An 18,004-nucleotide genomic window follows, 5' to 3' on the forward strand; every position below is an offset into this window, starting at 1 on the left:
TTCCTGAGCAAGAGATCCCTTGGCAACTGCATGAGACTTCCTAAAAACTGCTGTAAATCAAACTTCTGTCATTGTCAAAGGCACTGACAGGTCCGAAATGCTCCCAGGTCAACTCTGAGATTGTTACACTTGCTGATTTTGGCTGTGTCCTTAGGAAGGAAACGTCAGCATTTGGGTTTTGAGGGGAACAGGGTGGGAGCTGCTGGTTGCATCCTCAAGATGGTTCCCTGCTCTATTTTTACAGTTCCCTTTTCCCTGCCAGAGTGTACCGGAAGCAGGTTTATTCTCATCTTTCCGTTTCTGCAGTGTTCTCTGAGGCAACTTGGAGAAATGTGATCCTGCTCCTGCAGTTACTTAATATCTCCCCAGGGAATTTGTCTTTTATGGTATCTTTGTGTGGGGGCTGGAGTTGTTTTTCTTTCCTGTCAGTCTGTGAGCAGCAGCACCTGCAGAGAGAAGGCAGAGCCTTCTCAGGAAAGGGTTAAGTTAAAAAGAGGAAAAGATTCTCCCAAATGTAGAGCAACAGAGGGGAGATGAGGGAAAGGTGTGTGTTGAGCTGAAGAGTGGGGAAACTCCCTGCTCTGCCATGTCCCCAGTGTTTTGGGGAGAAGGCTGGTATTAGTGGCTGAGTCTCCCATCCAAAACTAAAAAAAAAACCTCGTTTGCATTTTTCTTTTTTGGAGGTGTAGGAGTTTTAATTGCAGGTTCCACAAGGCCATCCCTGTCTTTGCCTAAAGAGACCTTGTCATAATGGTTTGAAGTGGGCAGTTCCACTGCTATTTTTGTGCAGCTTTTGCTACTACAGTTCAGGTCTGCTGGGGCAGGGATGGGTTCATATCTCCATTTCCTTGTGCATGTGAGGAATGTTGGGTTAGCAAAAGTCTGGATGTCCAGTTCAGGATGGGTTCTCACAACGGGAATGAGCCTGGCTGGTCAATCCAGGTCTGGCAGTGCCTCCTCTGCCCCCTCTCTGTAGCTGTGGAGGTTAAACAGCCAGTGTGGTGCCAGGGCCATGAGCCACCCGCCCCCATCCCTCCTGTGTGTCCCTCTGGCTGCAGGTTCACCCTGAGAACGAGGAGTGGACGTGCTTTGAGCAGTCAGCCTCTCTGGACATCAAATCCTTCTTCGGCTTTGAGAGCACCGTGGAAAAAATTGCCATGAAGCAGTACACCTCCAACATCAAACGGGTAAGGTGGGCTTCCCCGTCTGCCAGAGCACCCCAGCTCCTCTGTGTGCCGTTCTGTAAGCAGACCCAGTGTAGTTTTGTGCCCTTGCTTGTGGCTCTGAAGCCCCTTAGCTGGGCAAAGGAAGGCAGAGGCAGTGTGCAAAGAGCACAGACCGATGTGCTGGCTGGAATGTGTCTGTGCAGCGATGGAGCAGCTGTGCCAGAGGAGGGTGGCTGTGGGTGCTGTGGGTGCTGGGCTCCTCGGACACTGAGGACACTCTTGTTGTGCAGAAAGGGAAAGTTCTGGGTGAAAATCACCCCCTGTGTCTCCAGAGCTTGGCTTGGGTCAGTGGCTCTAGGCTGCAGAGGAAGAGGGCAGCTAATTGGGTTTGGGAGCAGGAGGATGGGGTGAAAGTGTTAGAAAGGCAGCTGCATCCACAGACTGGGATTTGCCTGGCCATTATTGTAATTCATCATTCACAGGGGGCTTTCATACTGGAGGTTTTTTTTGACAGGATCATGGGGATGGAAAGAGAGATTTCCCCTCTGTTTGTCCTTAGCAGCATTAATCATCTGTCCTGAGGAAACTCCTGTGCCTTGCTGGCACTGGAGGAGGCTTTCTCCTAATGAGAGTTTTCCCCTTCAGGGCAAGGAGGTGATTGAGCACTACCTGAAGGAGCTGATCTCCCAAGGGATCACGTTCATCCCTCGCTGGAGCCCTCCCGCGGCCAAGGATGAGCGAGCCCCGGCTGTGGGCCGGGCCCCTGGTGACGTCCTGCTGGATTCTGGGGCTGCAGGCACCAGCAGGGAGCCGGCTGCTGGCCCCTGCCCTGCCCCAGAGCCTGCCAGCCCTGACGGTAGGCACTGCCCAGGCAGCAGCACTCAGTCAGTACCGCTGACCAAGGAGCTTGTTTTCATTTCTCTCAGCATCAGGTTTTTCATCTGGAGTGTGGGGGAGGAGGAGGGAAAGCTGTTTTCTTTTTTCAAGAAAAATAAACAATGGAACTTTTATTTTTTTTCCCTAAAACAAAGAAGCTGTGCAGGCAGTATGTTTTGGAGCTTAGGAAAAAATTAGGTTTGATCAGCCCTTTAAGGTATTTTATACTTTAAACTGGAGAAAGTGTCTTCAGTATGCTGGCATTAAATATTTTATCTGTACCAAAATTAATATTCTTGGGGACGGGTTCGGATGGTTTTAGACCCTGTATCAGGCCAAGACAAACTTGAGGAATGTCTCCTAATGCATTTTTCCCACAAAATGCCTGAATCAAACTTAATCTTTCCGTGTGTTGGTCTGGTGGTATTTTCTAGACTAAATAAAATACTTCTCTGGCAAAAAGGAATAGGAGGGACCTTTGAATCCAGAGCTGTTGTAATAGACACAGTTGTTGTCATTCCTGAGAAAGAAAGGCAGCACTTGTTTTGCTGAGTGTAACTAGGGAAAAAGCTTGGAATTTGGAAATATCAGTAGTTCTGCTCTCACCTGACATTCTCTGTGAGCTGTTGTGGAAAAAGATGGGAATCCACAGGGAAGCTGATTAGGAGAAATGTTTCAGATTAACGTTGACCTCAGAGTGGTGAGTCCCATCTAGCAGAGGAGGAGAGTAGCCCTTATTTTTCTGCCCGTATTCCTGTTCAGGACAGGATTAGCTTCCCTGGGCCTGCTCCCCACCTTGCTAGCTCTGGGTTTTCCATGGGATGTCTCACTTCCAAATGCAATTTCTGTGTTATCCTGCTTATCCTGTGGCTGTCCAGGCCTCCTTCTGTAGGTGATGGCACCTACTGAGAACCTTGTGCCTGACAGGGATCCAGCTCTGAGGTGTCCCCAGCCCTGCTCCCTGTGTCTTCCACCCCCGCTGCTGCCTGGGCTGGTTCTGCTGGCTGGCAGCTGCCAGCCCTGGGTGACACATCCCCGTGTCCCTCGGTGCTGGCACATCCCTGTGTCCCTCGGTGCTGGCAGTCACCAACCCCTTGTCCTTTGTCTCTGAGCTGGAGGAGCCTTCAGCTGCTTGGTGTGCACAGGATTTCTCCTCCTGCCAAAAGCCTCCCTAGCTGTCAGGAATGCGCTGTTCTTCTCCCTTTGTCTCTGGTGTCCCTGGGCAGAATCATGACTTGGTTTTCCAGCAAGCCACTTGTCACTGCCGTGGTGCATGAGATTGGGGCATGTGGAGATGGAAGTGCCCAGGTCTTGGAGCAGTTGGTGAGCTGAGTGCCAGAGCTCATGATAGACCTTTTAAAGCTCCTGCTGGAGCAGTTCAGGGCTGAATGGAATATTGGTGTTCCCAGAGACAGAAGGAGTGATCCAGCTGTGATCCAGCACGTGCTGCCTGTGGCTGTCTTGCCCCAGTCACCAGGACAGTGTCCCTCCATCCCTCCCTCCCTTCCCTTCCTCCCTCACTCCCTCAGGCTGCTGGAGAGAGGCTTCAGAGCAAATCCCGTGTAAGCCATAGGGAACCCAATGTGTAGACATAACTGCTCATGTCCCTCCTGGCTGTGCCAGCCTGCTCTGAGTTGTTGTTTCCTCCCTCCAGCTGACAAACTGGATGCTGATTACATCGAGCGCTACCTGGGCCAGCTGACCCCGATGCAGGAGAGCTGCCTGATCCGCCTGCGCCAGTGGCTCCAGGAGACTCACAAGGGAAAGGTGGGTGGGGCAGGCACAGAGGGGCCTCCGGGGGAATCCCCAGCTGGGATGGGAAACCCTGGGTGCACAAACACACTGGGGCAGGAGAGGCTGGAGTGTGACACCACAGGAAGGGACCGGGGGCTCCTGGTCGATGTTGAGCTGAACATGAGTCAGCCCTGGTGGCCCAGAGGGTCAATGTGTCCTCCTCTGCTCTGTGCCAGAGTGGCCTCACCTCTCATCCTGGACACCAGGATATCAGAAGGATCTAAAGCTGTCAGAAGGTGTCCAAAGGAGGGACATGAGGATGGGGAAGGGTCTCGAGGGGAAGCCATAGGAGGGGCAGCTGAGGGCACTTGGTTTGTTCAGCTGGAGAAGAGGAGATGGAGCACAGAGCTCACTGGGGCTGCAGCTTCATCCTGAGGGGCAGTGAAGGGACAGCTCTGATCTCTGATTGTGTGACAGGGACAGGAAATGTCTGCAGCTGTGCCAGGGGAGGTTTAGGCTGGAAATCAAGAAAAGATTCTTCCCCCAGAGGGTGCTGGGCACTGCCCAGGCTCCCCAGGGAATGGGCACGGGCCCAAGGCTGCCAGAGCTCCAGGAGTGTTTGGACAGCGCTGCCAGGGATGCACAGTATGGGATTGTTGGGATGTCTGTGCAGGGCCAGGGGTTGGACTGGATGGTCCCTGTGGGTCCCTTCCTGCTCAAGGAAATTCTGTGGTTCTCTGATTTTTCCCTGAGAAGCAGCACAGGCACTGAGGGACAGGCGTGTCTCTGCTCGGCTGGAATGTCCAGAACCTACCTGGCCTCCTTTTGGTTAAAGGAAAGTCTCTGTCAGACCAGCAGGGTAACTGGTATGTGGCTGGGAAAAGAAAGGGTCTGGAGCAGCTTGAATGCCTCAAGAGGGGTTTAACTCCAGATTTCCTGATGAAGGGGGATTAGGAGGGAAGGAAAGAAGGACCAAGGATAGCACCAGAGAGAGTAGTTGGGTGGGCTGAGTAGATAGAGCGTGCTTAGGAAGAGGAGCAAGTGATCCCCCTTGGAAGCAGAGAATAGCTGGGTGAGGTTTCAACAGTAAAAGCTTCCTGGCTTAGAAGGAATCAGCTCAGTCAGTCAGGATGGGTTAGGTGAGGTACTCTGCATTCCTGGGTTTGGGAAGATTTTCATTCTTTTTTCTTTACCTGGCCTTTCCCAAGGAGACTGCTGTTTACAAGGAGCTTTGCCAGTCCTGCATGCTGTACTGTATGTCTCAGAGCTGAGCTTGTCTCATCTGAGTCCAGGGAGTCTGAACATGATGTAGAATGCTGTTTTTTCTTGGAAAAGTGAATGTGAATCACCTCTCTAGAAATACAATGTAAGAAAGATACAGTGCTATTGTTCTGCTGCTGTTGAACTCCTGAAGTTCCCTTGTGTGTGAGCAGGCACGTGGGTTTTGTTGGTACCCAGGAATGTGGATGGAGAAACAGCTCCCATAAAACCTCAGTCTGAGGAGAACAGGAGGTGTTGGGGCAGTGTTGAGAGGCTCCCAGCAGCTGATAAGCTCCAGACACCAACAGTGCTGTTGGAGTTGTAAGAGCTGATAAATACCCACCACCAAATATCTGCCAAAGATGGCCAAGGCTACTGGTGCGCAGTGACATCAACAACAGGTTGGATAACTTGGACCAGAAAGGTGATGGCTGCTGGAGGCAGGTAAAGACTACAAGAATGTATGTATGATATATACACACCTGATGTAGCAAAGGGCCCCTTGAAGGGCTGTGACACCTCCCTGGCAGCTGCTCTGGTGTCACTGTGACACCCTGCCTGTGAGGAAAGAGCTGGGGCTGGGCTCCCAGCCAGCCAGGGGGTGGTGTAGCTGAATCCTGAGCTCCAGGGACAGGGGGAGCTGCCTCAAGGCCTTTGGGTGTCCCTGGTGGGCCTTGTCCCCAGGAGGACATTAGGCACACAGGAAGGGAGGTGCTGGCTACTGAAACTTCATCTTGAACCCCCTGGTGCTGGGCTGTTTGTTCCTCCTGATTCCCTGACAGAGCAGGCCAAAATCAGGAGCTTATCCTGCGAGGCTGAGGTTTTCCCTGGGGAGGCTCTTACCTTGCTGTGACAATCTGTTCTTTTAATTCGGAGCAGGGATGGCCTTATTTCTCTGTCAGAAATTATCAAAAAATAGATCTCCTGCTTCTTGGAAAATGGCCCTTCTTATTTTTGTCCTCTGTCCTATTTCACTATCTCTTCCCTGTTCCTTCCAAAGCAGACATTACCTTAACAATCAGATATGTTGTTGCTTAAAAAAATCTGAGGAGCTGAAGGAACAAACTGCAAATGGTGTTAAAATTGCAGCAACTTAAAGCTCTGTTCAAGGCTTTGCACCATGCAGGAGAATGCAGCAGTTTCACCAGTGAATACAAAAGCAGACTGAAATTAAACCTTCGTTTTCTTGCATGTGGGAGTTACTGCTTTGCTTGGACAAGGATAAAAGACTAATTCCACTGTGGAATAAGTCTTCCTGGAGCTTCCTGCCTTTGGTCCAAACGGAAGTGTTGGATTTGCCTCTTGCCTGGAGCCGTGCACAGGGGAGGTTTGAAACGTGAAAAGTGTCAAACCTTCCATCAGCCATCTCCCCTCTCCTGCAGAGATCAGGGGCTCTTGTGGGTGTCTGGGCTGGGTCTGATGAATGAGGGCTGCCTCTGAGCAGCAGGAACACAAACCTGAATCAATCTGATGAACACTCTGCTGGCTTTAAACTTGCTGTGATCCTGAATTCCTCTAAATACTCACGAGATCATCTTTAGGATGGCTGCACTCTCCTTTGCAGGACACACAGATGAAAGTTTTAGAACCAGTGTTAATCTCCCCCCTGCTCCTAACATGCTTTAGGATTGGTTTAGGCTGCCTGAGCTCTGCCCCTTCTTTAGGTGAGTCAGTTCTTACCATCTCTTGCTTGTGAATCTGAGCTTGCTCCCTCCTGACACAGCTGCCAGCCTTTCTTTCTACCCAGCTTTCTGTTTCCCTGAGCATGGCAGTGGACAGACAAAGGAGCTTTGACTCCTGAACGCTGGGGTTTGTGTCCCAGCAGGGCTGGGAGGGCTTGGGTTGTGCTAGCACCATATGGGTGCTCTGGAAGAGACAATCCCTGCTCCACAGAGCTGGGATTTTTATGGAAACTTGTAGAGAATGAGGCCAAGCACTTTAGGGGAAGTTGGAGTGAGGGACTGGGAATGCAGCATTAATCCAGTTGGATTTGCAGCTGACAGGCTCTTAGTCAGATTTGGCACTTCTGTGGAATCTGTCAGGTTCATTGTTAATTCCTGTTACTTGGCATTCCTGGCAAGCTTGCTTTGACTCTTCAGCTAAAGAGAATATGGCAGATCTAGAAGGATCTGGAAGGAATGGAAGGAAACCATTCTGCAGACTTGCTTTGGAAAGCTTTTGTGCCTGTGATGTTAGGATACTGCTAGTGCTGGGGTGAGTGATCAGGAGAGGGTGTGTTGTAGTTTTGGTTGATTTGAGTCAAGAGTTATTGTGATGTGGTGGGGCAGGGAAGCCTTTGGAAGCACTCAACAGCTTTCCTGTTCAAACACCAGCAGCAGGGCCTGCACAAGAGCTGGAATTGGTACTGGTGGCGTCATTCAGACTGCACAGTTGTGATTGTCCTCCAGTGCCTGGTGTGATCCACGTGTTACCTGTGGCTGGTTGTTACCTGTTGCCATCCTGAGCTGATTACCCCTGGGCAGGTGAACTTGCGGCTCCCTGACTTTCACACAGTATTTCCATGTGGATAACGAGCCAAGGGAAACATCAGCCAGCCTGGGGTTTGCTGGGGCTCCTGGGAATTGCACTGGGGAAGAGATTCCCACAGTCAGTGAGTTGGTCCCTTCTTTTGCGCTCCTGGCACCCTCTGCGGCTTCCAGCTGGGTTAGCTACAGAGGGAGGGAGGTGGAAGGCGAGTTCAATGTTTGCTGTCTTAGTTTTAAGAGATTAAAAACTGGTGTAGACTGGGCAGCCTCCTCTGCAGGTCAAATGGAACATTCCAGTCCTGATCCTGGGACTTTCTCTTCTGGCAGATCCCCAAGGATGAACACATCCTGCGGTTCCTGCGCGCCCGCGACTTCAACATCGACAAAGCACGGGAGATGCTGTGCCAGTCGCTGGCCTGGCGCAAGCAGTACCAGGTGGATTTCATCCTGCAGTCCTGGAGACCCCCAGCCCTGCTGGAGGAGTACTACACCGGGGGCTGGCACTACCAGGACAAAGGTGAGGGGCTGCCCCTGGCACAGGCTGGTTCTGGCACCTCACCGGTGCCCTGGGAGGTTGAAGAAAGCTGTACTGACATTTTTAAAGTTAACAAAGCGGTTCAGTGCCTGTGAGTAGCCACTCTGCTTCCCTGGAATTGTATTTCCTCTGCACAGATCAGGCAGATCAGTCAGTGCAAAGCAATTTCTCTGAAAAGGTTGCTTTTAGCAGGGATTTTCATCTTTTTCAAATATTTAATGTGGCTTTTTAAAAAGGTGTGAGAGTGATAGCCTGGGGGACTAAAGTGCTGCCCTCTTTGTTTTGAAGATGGGCGGCCGCTCTACATCCTCCGCCTTGGCCAGATGGACACCAAGGGCTTGGTGAAGGCCCTGGGAGAGGAGTCCCTGCTGCGACACGTGAGTTGTGCCTCTGTGTCACCTGTTCCCCTCAGGCTGGTGGGAAGTCTTGTCATGGTGCATCAGGAATCCAGGAATGGTTTGGGTTGGAAGGGACCTTAAGGCTCATCCCATCACACTCCCTGCCAGGGACACCTTCCACTGTCCCAGGCTGCTCCAAACCCATCCAACCTGGCCTTGGACACTGCCGGGGATCCAGGGGCAGCCACAGCTTCTCTGGGCACCCTGTGCCAGGGCCTGCCCACCCTCCCAGGGAACCATTCCTTCCCAATATCCCATCCATCCCCGCCCTCTGCTTTCTGTGTTTTTTAAAACAAGATCTCCAGGCCATCCTGGTTACTCAGCCCTAGTGGGGCTAATCCCTGGCTGTGCTGTCTTTTATTCCAGGTTCTCTCCATTAATGAGGAAGGTCAGAAGAGATGTGAGGAAAACACCAACATCTTTGGCCGCCCCATCACGTGAGTATATTTGGTTTTCCTGAGTCCTTGCAGCCTCTCCCTGCCATGGTGAAGGATGTTGAGCTTTGGGGTGATGTCCTTAGGGTTACAGTGCAGACAGCAGTGTGTGTTACGGGCTGTATGGGGAACACAGATATATGTAAATTTATTAGTTGGACTTAAATGCAGACAAATCCTGAAGTTTCATTGGAGAGCAAGTATTGAGCCTTCCTTACATCATTTTCATATACTATCTCAGATTAATTTAATCTTCCTGTCTTGGTGATTTTAATCCACGTCTTTGAAAATCTGTTTTTTTTTTTTTTAATACAGGAGCCTGTCTTCCAGCTTCCACCTTCATTTAAAGTGCATTTTAACATTCTTTTTAGCAATAGGCCTGCATACCTTCACCTTCTTCCAGAGTGACAGATATTCTTGCCCTTGGGGCTGGGTGTCTGTGTAACCTCAAGCTCACATGGATCCATGTGTCTGCTGCCTGAGTGGAGTTTTGCTTTTATTGGAACTGCTCGTGCCCCTTGTTGGCTTCCCTGGATCCTGCACGGGCTGTGGGGTTACTGTGGATCCTGAAGTGAGCAGCCACCACGCTCCAAAGTTCTGACAGGTCTTTTTCTGCCTGTTTATTTTAGATCCTGGACATGCCTGGTGGACTTGGAAGGGCTCAATATGAGGCACCTCTGGCGGCCTGGGGTGAAGGCCCTGCTCAGGATCATTGAGGTGGTGGAGGACAACTACCCTGAGACCCTGGGGAGGCTCCTGATTGTGCGAGCACCACGGGTCTTCCCCGTGCTCTGGACCCTGGTGGGTGAAACCTGGGCTCTGCAGGATCACTGGCACTTGTGCAGGTTCACAGATAGCTACGTCAGCAGAGGCAGGGAGGGAAAATCTCCAGGCAACTTGTGGTCAGCTCCTGAAGAGGCCACAGCAGAGCCAGGCCATGGGGTTCCTGTAGCTCACTGGGTTCTGGTGACTGCCATCCACCAGGACAGGATGAGAAAGCTGAATCAGAATTCCCCATTCCATCCACACTTGGTGGGCTTTCATATAGATGGGGAAAGACCTTTTAATCTCGTGCTGTAGGACACTGAAGGGTACTAAGTAGTAAATAATAAATCTGGTTCTGCCTGGTGCTTGCTCACTGCTCTGGCAGTGTGAGAACGTGGTTGTTACATTTCTTGTGAGGTGTGTAGGCGAGGCAGTGACTGCAGACTTCCTGTATATGAAGCAGAAAGTGTTGTGAGATAAGGATACAGCGAGAAAGAACATTTTCCATTTGTTATCCCTCTCTTTGGGCAGTGCCTTAGAGCTGTGAAACTCTGCACAGTGCTGAGATGCTCCAGGCTAGAGCTCACAGCATCGTTGTGAGATGACTCCGACAGTGTCTCCAGCTGCCCCCAGTGACAGCTGTGTGCCCTTTGTCTTTCAGGTCAGTCCCTTCATCAATGAGAACACCCGGCAGAAGTTCCTCATCTACAGTGGCAATAACTACCAGGGCTCGGGAGGGCTGGTGGACTACGTGGACAAGGATGTGATCCCAGACTTCCTGGGAGGAGAGTGCATGGTGGGTTTTCTTTCTTCTTGTGCAGGTGCAATCTGGAACTGATTCCCCCTTCCTCATCACCCTGGCCTTCCACTGCCTTCTGGAAGGGGTGAAGCCTCTGTGCTGCCCCTGCTCTGGGCACAGGACAGTCCATTTGGGCACAGGGCCTGCCCCCTGCAGTGGTGGTGCTGCCCTGCGGATCCTGGAGCGAGCTCAGAGGGCAGCTCTCTACAGGGAGCTCACATGAACCTTGGCAGTTCCAGTGCACTCAGAGCCACTGTGCAGTTGTGTGACAGCAGGTGTTCCTGGCTCACTCTGGAGCACCCTGACCCCCCTGTTTGTCTGTGTGCCCATTGCAGTGCACGGTCTCAGAGGGGGGACTCGTCCCCAAGTCCCTTTACCAAACCGAGGACGAGCCGGAGAACTCGGATCACATCCGGCTGTGGACAGAGACCATCTACCACTCTGCAAGTGTCCTCAGAGGAGCCCCACACGAGGTACAGAGCACAGCTTGAGGTGCTGGGCTGGGACAGGGACATGTCCCCTCTGCTGGGACTGGCTGCAGCAGCCAAGGGTTCCCACAGAGGGAGCAGGAGAGGGCTCGGCAGCAGCTGCTGTTCCTGGAAGGGAACAGCTGGAAGTGTGGGAGTTCAGAACAGCACTTTGAGCAGCAGTGTCTCTTATCTCTACTATGACCTGATTTTCTGGACTAAGGTCCAGTCTCTTCCTCTTCTCCCTCCTCCTCCACATGGGAGAAGTAAAGGCCACTCAGTTTCCCTTCTGCTCTTCAGCTCCCATTCCCAGCAGGATAGCTGGGACAGTAATGGGGGTGATAAAGGAAGGTGTGTGCTGGGAACTTCTTGATGGGAGTCACCAGCAAACAGGATGTCCCGAAAAAGAGCAATTAAGTGTCCAATCAGTCTTCTGGCCCCTCTGATGGGGAGTGACTCTGATTTGGCTCTTTGCTGTGTCCTGCTTTATGCCTGGGTTCCACTGAGGTTTTCCTAGAACAAGTAACTCATTTACAAGCAACTCTGATAGGGGGAGAAAAGGTAAAAACACTGGAGTGGGTGTACTGTGATAGGGTTGGGAGTGGGAATTGGTGTGTATCCCCCTCAGGAATCAAGACCATCAGCCAGCTGAAGGATTGTGGAGCCAAATCTGTTTGCCCCAGAGTGGGGAGAACACACAGCTGCCACCTGAGCTCCTGAGCCTGCAAGGGGCTTGTTCTGTTCCTTTCTTAGATACTTGTGGAGATCCTGGAAGGGGAATCCGTCATCACCTGGGACTTTGACATCCTGAAGGGAGATGTGGTGTTCAGCCTCTTTCACTCCAAACGAGCTCCTGAGCCAAGTCACAAAGAAGCCACATCACCAAGTCCCTCTGCTGCAGGGGACAATGTGCAGCTCATCGACAAGAGCTGGGTGCTGGGGGTGGATTACAGCCGGGTGGAGTCTCCTCTGGTCTGCAGAGAAGGAGAGAGCATCCAGGTCAGAGGGATTTGGGCTCTGCCGTGGGTTCAGAGTCTTGCAAACTCCACACTAATCAGGTGGTAGGGAGGAAATTGATGGTGTGGGAAATCAGGTACTGCTGGAAATGGGGGCTGTGCTCATTCCCAACAGCAAGGAAAGGGGGATTCTGCCCCTCTGCCCCCTCAGGTGAGACCCCACCTGCAGAGCTGCCTCCAGCCCTGGGGCCAACAGCAGCAGGACCTGGAGCTGCTGGAGAGAGTCCAGGGGAGTCCACGGAGATGCCCCAAGGGCTGGAGCCCCTCTGGAGCCAGGCTGGGAGAGCTGGGGGTGCTCACCTGGAGAAGAGAAGGCTCCAGGGAGAGCTCAGAGCCCCTTCCAGGGCCTAAAGGGGCTCCAGGAGAGCTGGAGAGGGACTGGGGACAAGGGGAAATGGCTTCCCACTGGCAGAGAGCAGGGTTAGATGGGATATTGGGGAGGAATTGTTCCCTGGGAGGGTGGGGAGGCCCTGGCACAGGGTGCCCAGAGAAGCTGTGGCTGCCCCTGGATCCCTGGAAGTGTCCAAGGCCAGGTTGGACAGGCCTTGGAGCAACCTGGGATAGTGGAATGGGATGAGCTTTAAGGTCCATTCCCACCCAAAACATCCTGTGATCATTTTCTGGATACCCTGTGAAAGTGGGAAATCCTAGTTTGGAGTGAGTCATTGGAAAGAGACTCCAAGCTAAAGTTCTTATGGAAAGTAAGCTAAACAAGCTTTTATTTTTTTTTTCTACTGGTACTACATGGCTGTGTCTCAGGAATGACACCTGTGCTGGGTCATTCTGCCATTCCCCAAGACCCCCGTGGTCACCTGCTGTCCCTCCCTCTCTGCAGGGCTCCCATGTCACACGCTGGCCTGGCTTCTACATCCTGCAGTGGAGGATGCACGGGCCTCTGCCCTGCTCCAGCTCCAGCCTCCCACGTGTGGACGATGTCCTGGCCTCCCTGCAGGGCTCCAGCCACAAGTGCAAGCTCATCTACTACTACGAGGTGCTGGCCTCCAAGGACTTCAGGTAGGGCATTTACAAGGGGTTTACTACGAGGTGCACTGAGTGTGAGTTAAACACAGAGACTCCCACAGGGGGTGTGTTTCACTGACAAGTGGATGGACACAAAACTGGTGGTATTGGTGGCATTTTGTGCATCCCATCTCCTCTGGTGCTGTAGGTGTTTACAAGTTGCCTTGACTCTGTGTCCACCAGTGGAGTTTGTGCTTTGGGTCTTGCTTGCAGCTGCCTGAAAAGCAGGAGGTTTTTGACTCAGGAGGGGTTTTATCTTTAGTTGGGGATATTTAGAGAAGCTGCTTTTGGAGTAATTTAAATACCAGCTGGGCTATTTCCCAGATGATTTTGTTTGGGACTTGAGAAGGATGAGCACTTCTGAACAGATGAACAGCCAGCCTTGGCAGGGTGTGCCTGGCTTCCTCCTTCAATGCCAGAAGCACCTCCCCATCTCCTGTCAATCTGAGCTCTGTGCAAGTCCTTGACCCTTCCCTAGAGCTGGAGGAGGCATTGGGCAGAACAGACTTGAAGGTGGTGAGTTTGAGGTGTGACCTGGCCAGGTCCTGTGGGGTCAGAGCAGCAGAAATGCCCCACTCCAGTCGTGCTTGTTCCTTGGGGCTCTTCCTGAGCCCAGCCTGCTTTTGGCAGTGATGCTGAGTTGGGACTCTGGTGTTCAGCAGCCTGGAGTCCTTGGGTTCACAAGACTGCATTTGGAGTCCTTTCTCCTCAGGGAGAGCTCCCCGAGGCTCCAGCTGTGTCCCCTTCCCCAGAATGATTGTCACAGACAAGGAATAATACCTGTAACTGGGAAAACATGTCTCTGACTGATGAATTTTTCATCGTGACACAGAGATTCTTAGAGAGCAAGTGGGAAATGATAAACCAAAAAGCAGTTGTGCAAGTGGTAGAGAGGGGGAGCTGATCTGTGGGAGGAGTAATTATCCCTTAATTGCTGCCTTCCTAACAGCACATCTGTTCTGTCCCATCCCAGGGGATCCATGTCGAGCCTGGAATCTTGCAACAGTGGCTTTTCCCAGCTGAGTGGAGTCACCACATCTTCCAGCCAGTCCCAGAGCAGCTCCCATCTGTCCAGATAGCAGAGCCAAGGCTACAGCAGCAGGGGGACCCCCGGGGCTGCTGCAGCCCCAAACCAAAGAGCTCCAGGGCTGAGCCTTTGGACACAGAGAGGCCTCTGGGGAGCTGCTTCAACCACAAAAACTGGAATTCCAAGGGCAGGTTTAGGAGTTCGGGGTCAGCTGCCTGCTTCTCAGTAGCCTCCTTCACCACCTGTGGAATCTGGGTGCCTGTGAGTTTGCAGGAATCTCTTCCATTCCACTCCAAAGGGCTCTTCCCATCGGTCCTTTTCCCACAGAGGAGGCTGATGTTGCCTTACCTGTTGGACCTTTAGATAATTCCTGAGTGGCAAAACTAAGGGAATGTCCTGGGTGCCCACGGCGTACTGGTGCCACACTGGACAGTCACGTGGGGCATCCCAGGGGCAGGGCCTTGGAGGGAACTGCCAACACCTGAGTTACAGGTAGGATGGTTCAGAAATCACTTCCAGGCCAAACCAAAAACCTCTTCTGGTCTGGCAGGACGCTCTGGGAAATGTGTTGGATTTTTTTAACCCTGCTGAGAAACAAAGTCAAAATGGTTTTTTTAGAATTTCCAGGCATTGAATCTGCCTCCAGTGAGTGGCATTTTCCAAACTATTGTTTCTTTTTACTCAGGTTTACAGCAATAATGAGTAGGTCTGTCCCATTCCCAAGTGGATGGGAACCGAATCCAATCCTAAAGGGCTAAGAAAAGCAATATTTCATTTCCTGAAGGCACAAGATTTTCTGGCAGTATTACAGAACTTGCTTCTTTTAAACATGGGCTCACTTGAAACCTTTCAGAGAGGCATGTATGTATGTAAGCAATTACTGAAGCCTATTTATTCTATACTAGCTTATTTTAAATTAATTTTTAACTTATTTATAATGTCAGAAATTACTATTTATTAAATACAGTCACCTTTTTTTAATGGGATGAACTTTGTTCTAGAAAGGAATAACTGATTGTCTTCAATCCCAAGCAGTCTTTCTGCTTGGGTCCTGATCTTTGTGATCGCTGGATGTTCTTGCAAAAGGGCTGCATTGGAGTAAGGGCTGTGTCACCTTCCTTGCAAGGAGAGGTGAGAGTCCAGTGCTTTTTTTGGACTGTTTTTTTAGGATTAAGAAACAAGGATTGAGTTCAGGAATTGTCATGAAGATGCACTGTCTTCCTACGCACCAAAAATACCATGTTTGCCCCTAATCTCTGATTGTTCCTGTAGTCATGTTGGGGAGCAAAGTTATCCATGTTCTTGTCCAGGTGAAAAAAAAAATGAGAGCAGGTGTCAAATACTCACCCAGTTTTTATTCAGGAATCTCTGAAGTTGTTCCTTCCCACCCTGCTTTTTTTAATCACTGGTTTTGAAGCACCAGTCTCTGCCAAAGGAGAAAAGAGCCAAAATATTTGGGACAATGGGAGACAAAAAACTTGAGGTGGTTTTGAGTTGTTTGTCGGGGTTTTTTAAGGACTGGAGCCAAGGGAATCACTCTGCACCTTTCACCTCTCCCTGTGAACAGGTAATTATGGTTATGTAGAGCTCAGGGAAGTTCTGATTTCCAATTCTCAGTTGTTCTGCAGACTTTAATGTTTCTCCCAGACAAATGCAACTTCTGTCTCTGGCACTTCAGCATAACTGGAGTCTGATAAAGAGGGACAAATTTCCTCTGGAAAGTCGGGAATTCTGGAAGCAGAAGTGCATGTGTGTATCCCTCATAGAAAATCCTTGACCCAGAATAAAATCTGATTCTAGAAACACAATTCAGACTCCCAAAGCCCCAGGAGCAAACCCAGCCTTGTCCCTCTTGAGCTGTTTCAGGATTTTCCCTTCCCTTCTCATGAGGTTGCTCACATCCTGCAGTGGCAACATTCCTGTTCCCTGGGTTTGCTCTGGGTAAGAATCTCTTCCTTTGCCCTGGATTTTTTTTTTTTATTTTATTTTGAAATGTGGTATAAGCTGTTTTCTGCCCACCAGAAGTTTTGGGTGTTTAACTTTTGTAGTGAAGCACCTAGAACTTGGCCCCTGGCAGATCTCTGAAGGGTGAGGTCAAGGGCTGGTTCCACAGAGTGTTCCTGGCTCTGGGGATATTCCAATCCCAGTTTTTCCTCTTGTCCCTTGGCAGTGTTACTGCTCTGCCCATCGGAGATCATGGCACAGGTCTGTGAGGCAGCCTGTGACCTCTCCTTGGCAAGGCTGCCTGGTTTATCCCCCCTGACAATTATTTACTTTGAAGCCAATTTAAATAATTCAATTTTTTTTTTTCCTTTTTCTCCTGAATGTTAACAGGAGAAAGAGGGCAGCAGCCTGGATGCTGTGCTTTGCTTCTTAAACTTGACCTTTTGAACTGTAGATACCAGAGACACAGAATTCTTTTTCATCACCTTTTCCCCCCTCAAACCACATCAGTGTGCTTTAGAAAACAAACTCAAGGGAGTTTTTTCACAGTGAGCTGAGTCTGGGAGGGGTTCTGGTTCTGGATCCTCAGAAATCTCCTAAGCCAGAACCTTGGGAAATTGCCTCATTTTGGGTGACGCATCACGGCCCTCCCCAGCAGCTGCTCTGCAGTGAGGCCAGTGAGCTCGGGCTGTGTGCAGGGAATGAGCTGATAATTAAAAACTGGCTCCCAGTAAGTTGGTTCAGATACTCCCTATGCAAACACAACCTACCTCAGAGCTGCTGCCACATCTCATGGGTGGTGGGGGAGTGCAGGATGCTGTGCCAGGTGCCAAGGGCTGTACCAGAGGTCACACTTAAACACAGCCACATGTGACACCTCCATTCCCAGCGACTTCTCCAGGTTTGCCCCTTTGCCTGGGGTCTGTCCCAGGGCTGGGAAGGGCAAACACAGAGAGGATGGATGTTGGATGGCCTCAGCTGTTGTTCAGGGCACAGTCCTGAGCCATTTTTTGCTGCTCCCCGGGGTGAAAAGGGCTTTGTCCCCGCTGAAGGAGGACCGAGCCCCCGGGGCATCAGGAGCTGCTGGAGCCAGGGGAGTGCTGGGAGCCAGCACTGGGGGCTCTCACAGGGCAGTACCTGCAGTCCCTGCTGGGAACAGAATTCCTGCCCATCACCAGGCCAGGGAATCCCGAGTGACTGCGATGCAGCTGTGTTCCTTGGCTCAGCCAGTTCCGTTCTGTCCCTTCCCTTTTAGGAACTGTGAATAACAAGTTATAAATTTGTAATCCCGCTTTGGTTTTTTGGCAAAAGATTTAGAAAATGCCACAATCCACTCACAATTTCCAGTAGGAAGTGGCAAGCCCAGCTGTCCCCCACACTGGGCCGGGAAGATGCTAGGGCTGAGGCCAGCCCTGCTCCAGGCAGGGAATCCCTCATTTCAAAAGGCATTTCACGAGTTCACACTGCTTCAGTATCCCAAATGTTTGTACTGTGAGCAATTAATGCAAAGAACAGCTATTAGAAACTTACTTGACAGCAGCTGTCAAAGATCCCTGCATGCAATTAGCTTTAATATTCCTCCAACACGTTTGTGATGCTCCTTACATCTGATTATTTCTCTCTTGGAAGGTGGAACTGGAATCAAGTCACATTTGCTGGCTTTTAGTGACACCAACACCCACTTCCAACCTTTCAATTACATGTTTGTTAAATGGGCATTAATTGTTTTAGCAGCACTTACTTTATCTCCTTTGCAGCTGGCTTTGGTTTTATACACAGTTATCCTCATTTTTCTCAGCCAAAACCCTCAAACCTTCTGTAAGAGCCCACTGCAGGGTGCTAAATAACAGATGTCCCCCAGTGATGGTGTCTGTGGGTCCTGGTAGAGCTGTACTTTTGGGTATGTGGGAAATAAAACATCTCTGAGAACACATGGAATTGTTTGATTCAACTGTTGAAACTGCAAGGCAATGAAAATTCGAGCCTGTGTGCTGCTCTCTTTGCCCCCAGAAGCAGAGGTAAGGCTTGTATTCACTTTCCTGCTTTTTAACTAAAATGTTTGGGCTTTTCTTTACAG

General features: G+C 50.9%; 1 protein-coding gene across 1 annotated transcript in view; it reads left to right on the forward strand.

The window, feature by feature from the left end:
- The window catches only part of SEC14L5 (SEC14 like lipid binding 5), a 39,076-nt gene extending 21,090 nt beyond the window's left edge, over nt 1–17,986 (forward strand). Inside the window, exons 6-17 of the mRNA XM_066197635.1 lie at nt 1,059–1,187; nt 1,812–2,022; nt 3,697–3,809; nt 7,850–8,039; nt 8,346–8,434; nt 8,822–8,892; nt 9,519–9,690; nt 10,316–10,450; nt 10,789–10,926; nt 11,674–11,919; nt 12,772–12,950; nt 13,930–17,986. Of these exons, the coding sequence (XP_066053732.1) occupies nt 1,059–1,187; nt 1,812–2,022; nt 3,697–3,809; nt 7,850–8,039; nt 8,346–8,434; nt 8,822–8,892; nt 9,519–9,690; nt 10,316–10,450; nt 10,789–10,926; nt 11,674–11,919; nt 12,772–12,950; nt 13,930–14,035 (1,779 nt within the window). The 3' untranslated portion in view covers nt 14,036–17,986. The remainder of the gene's footprint in view (nt 1–1,058; nt 1,188–1,811; nt 2,023–3,696; nt 3,810–7,849; nt 8,040–8,345; nt 8,435–8,821; nt 8,893–9,518; nt 9,691–10,315; nt 10,451–10,788; nt 10,927–11,673; nt 11,920–12,771; nt 12,951–13,929) is intronic.
- The last annotated feature ends 18 nt before the right edge of the window (nt 17,987–18,004 follow it).

The sequence above is a fragment of the Chamaea fasciata genome, unplaced genomic scaffold, assembly GCF_029207755.1.
Source record: "Chamaea fasciata isolate MVZ Bird 193981 ecotype frontalis unplaced genomic scaffold, bChaFas1.0.hap1 SCAF_16, whole genome shotgun sequence".
NCBI classification, from domain to species: Eukaryota; Metazoa; Chordata; class Aves; order Passeriformes; family Sylviidae; genus Chamaea; species Chamaea fasciata.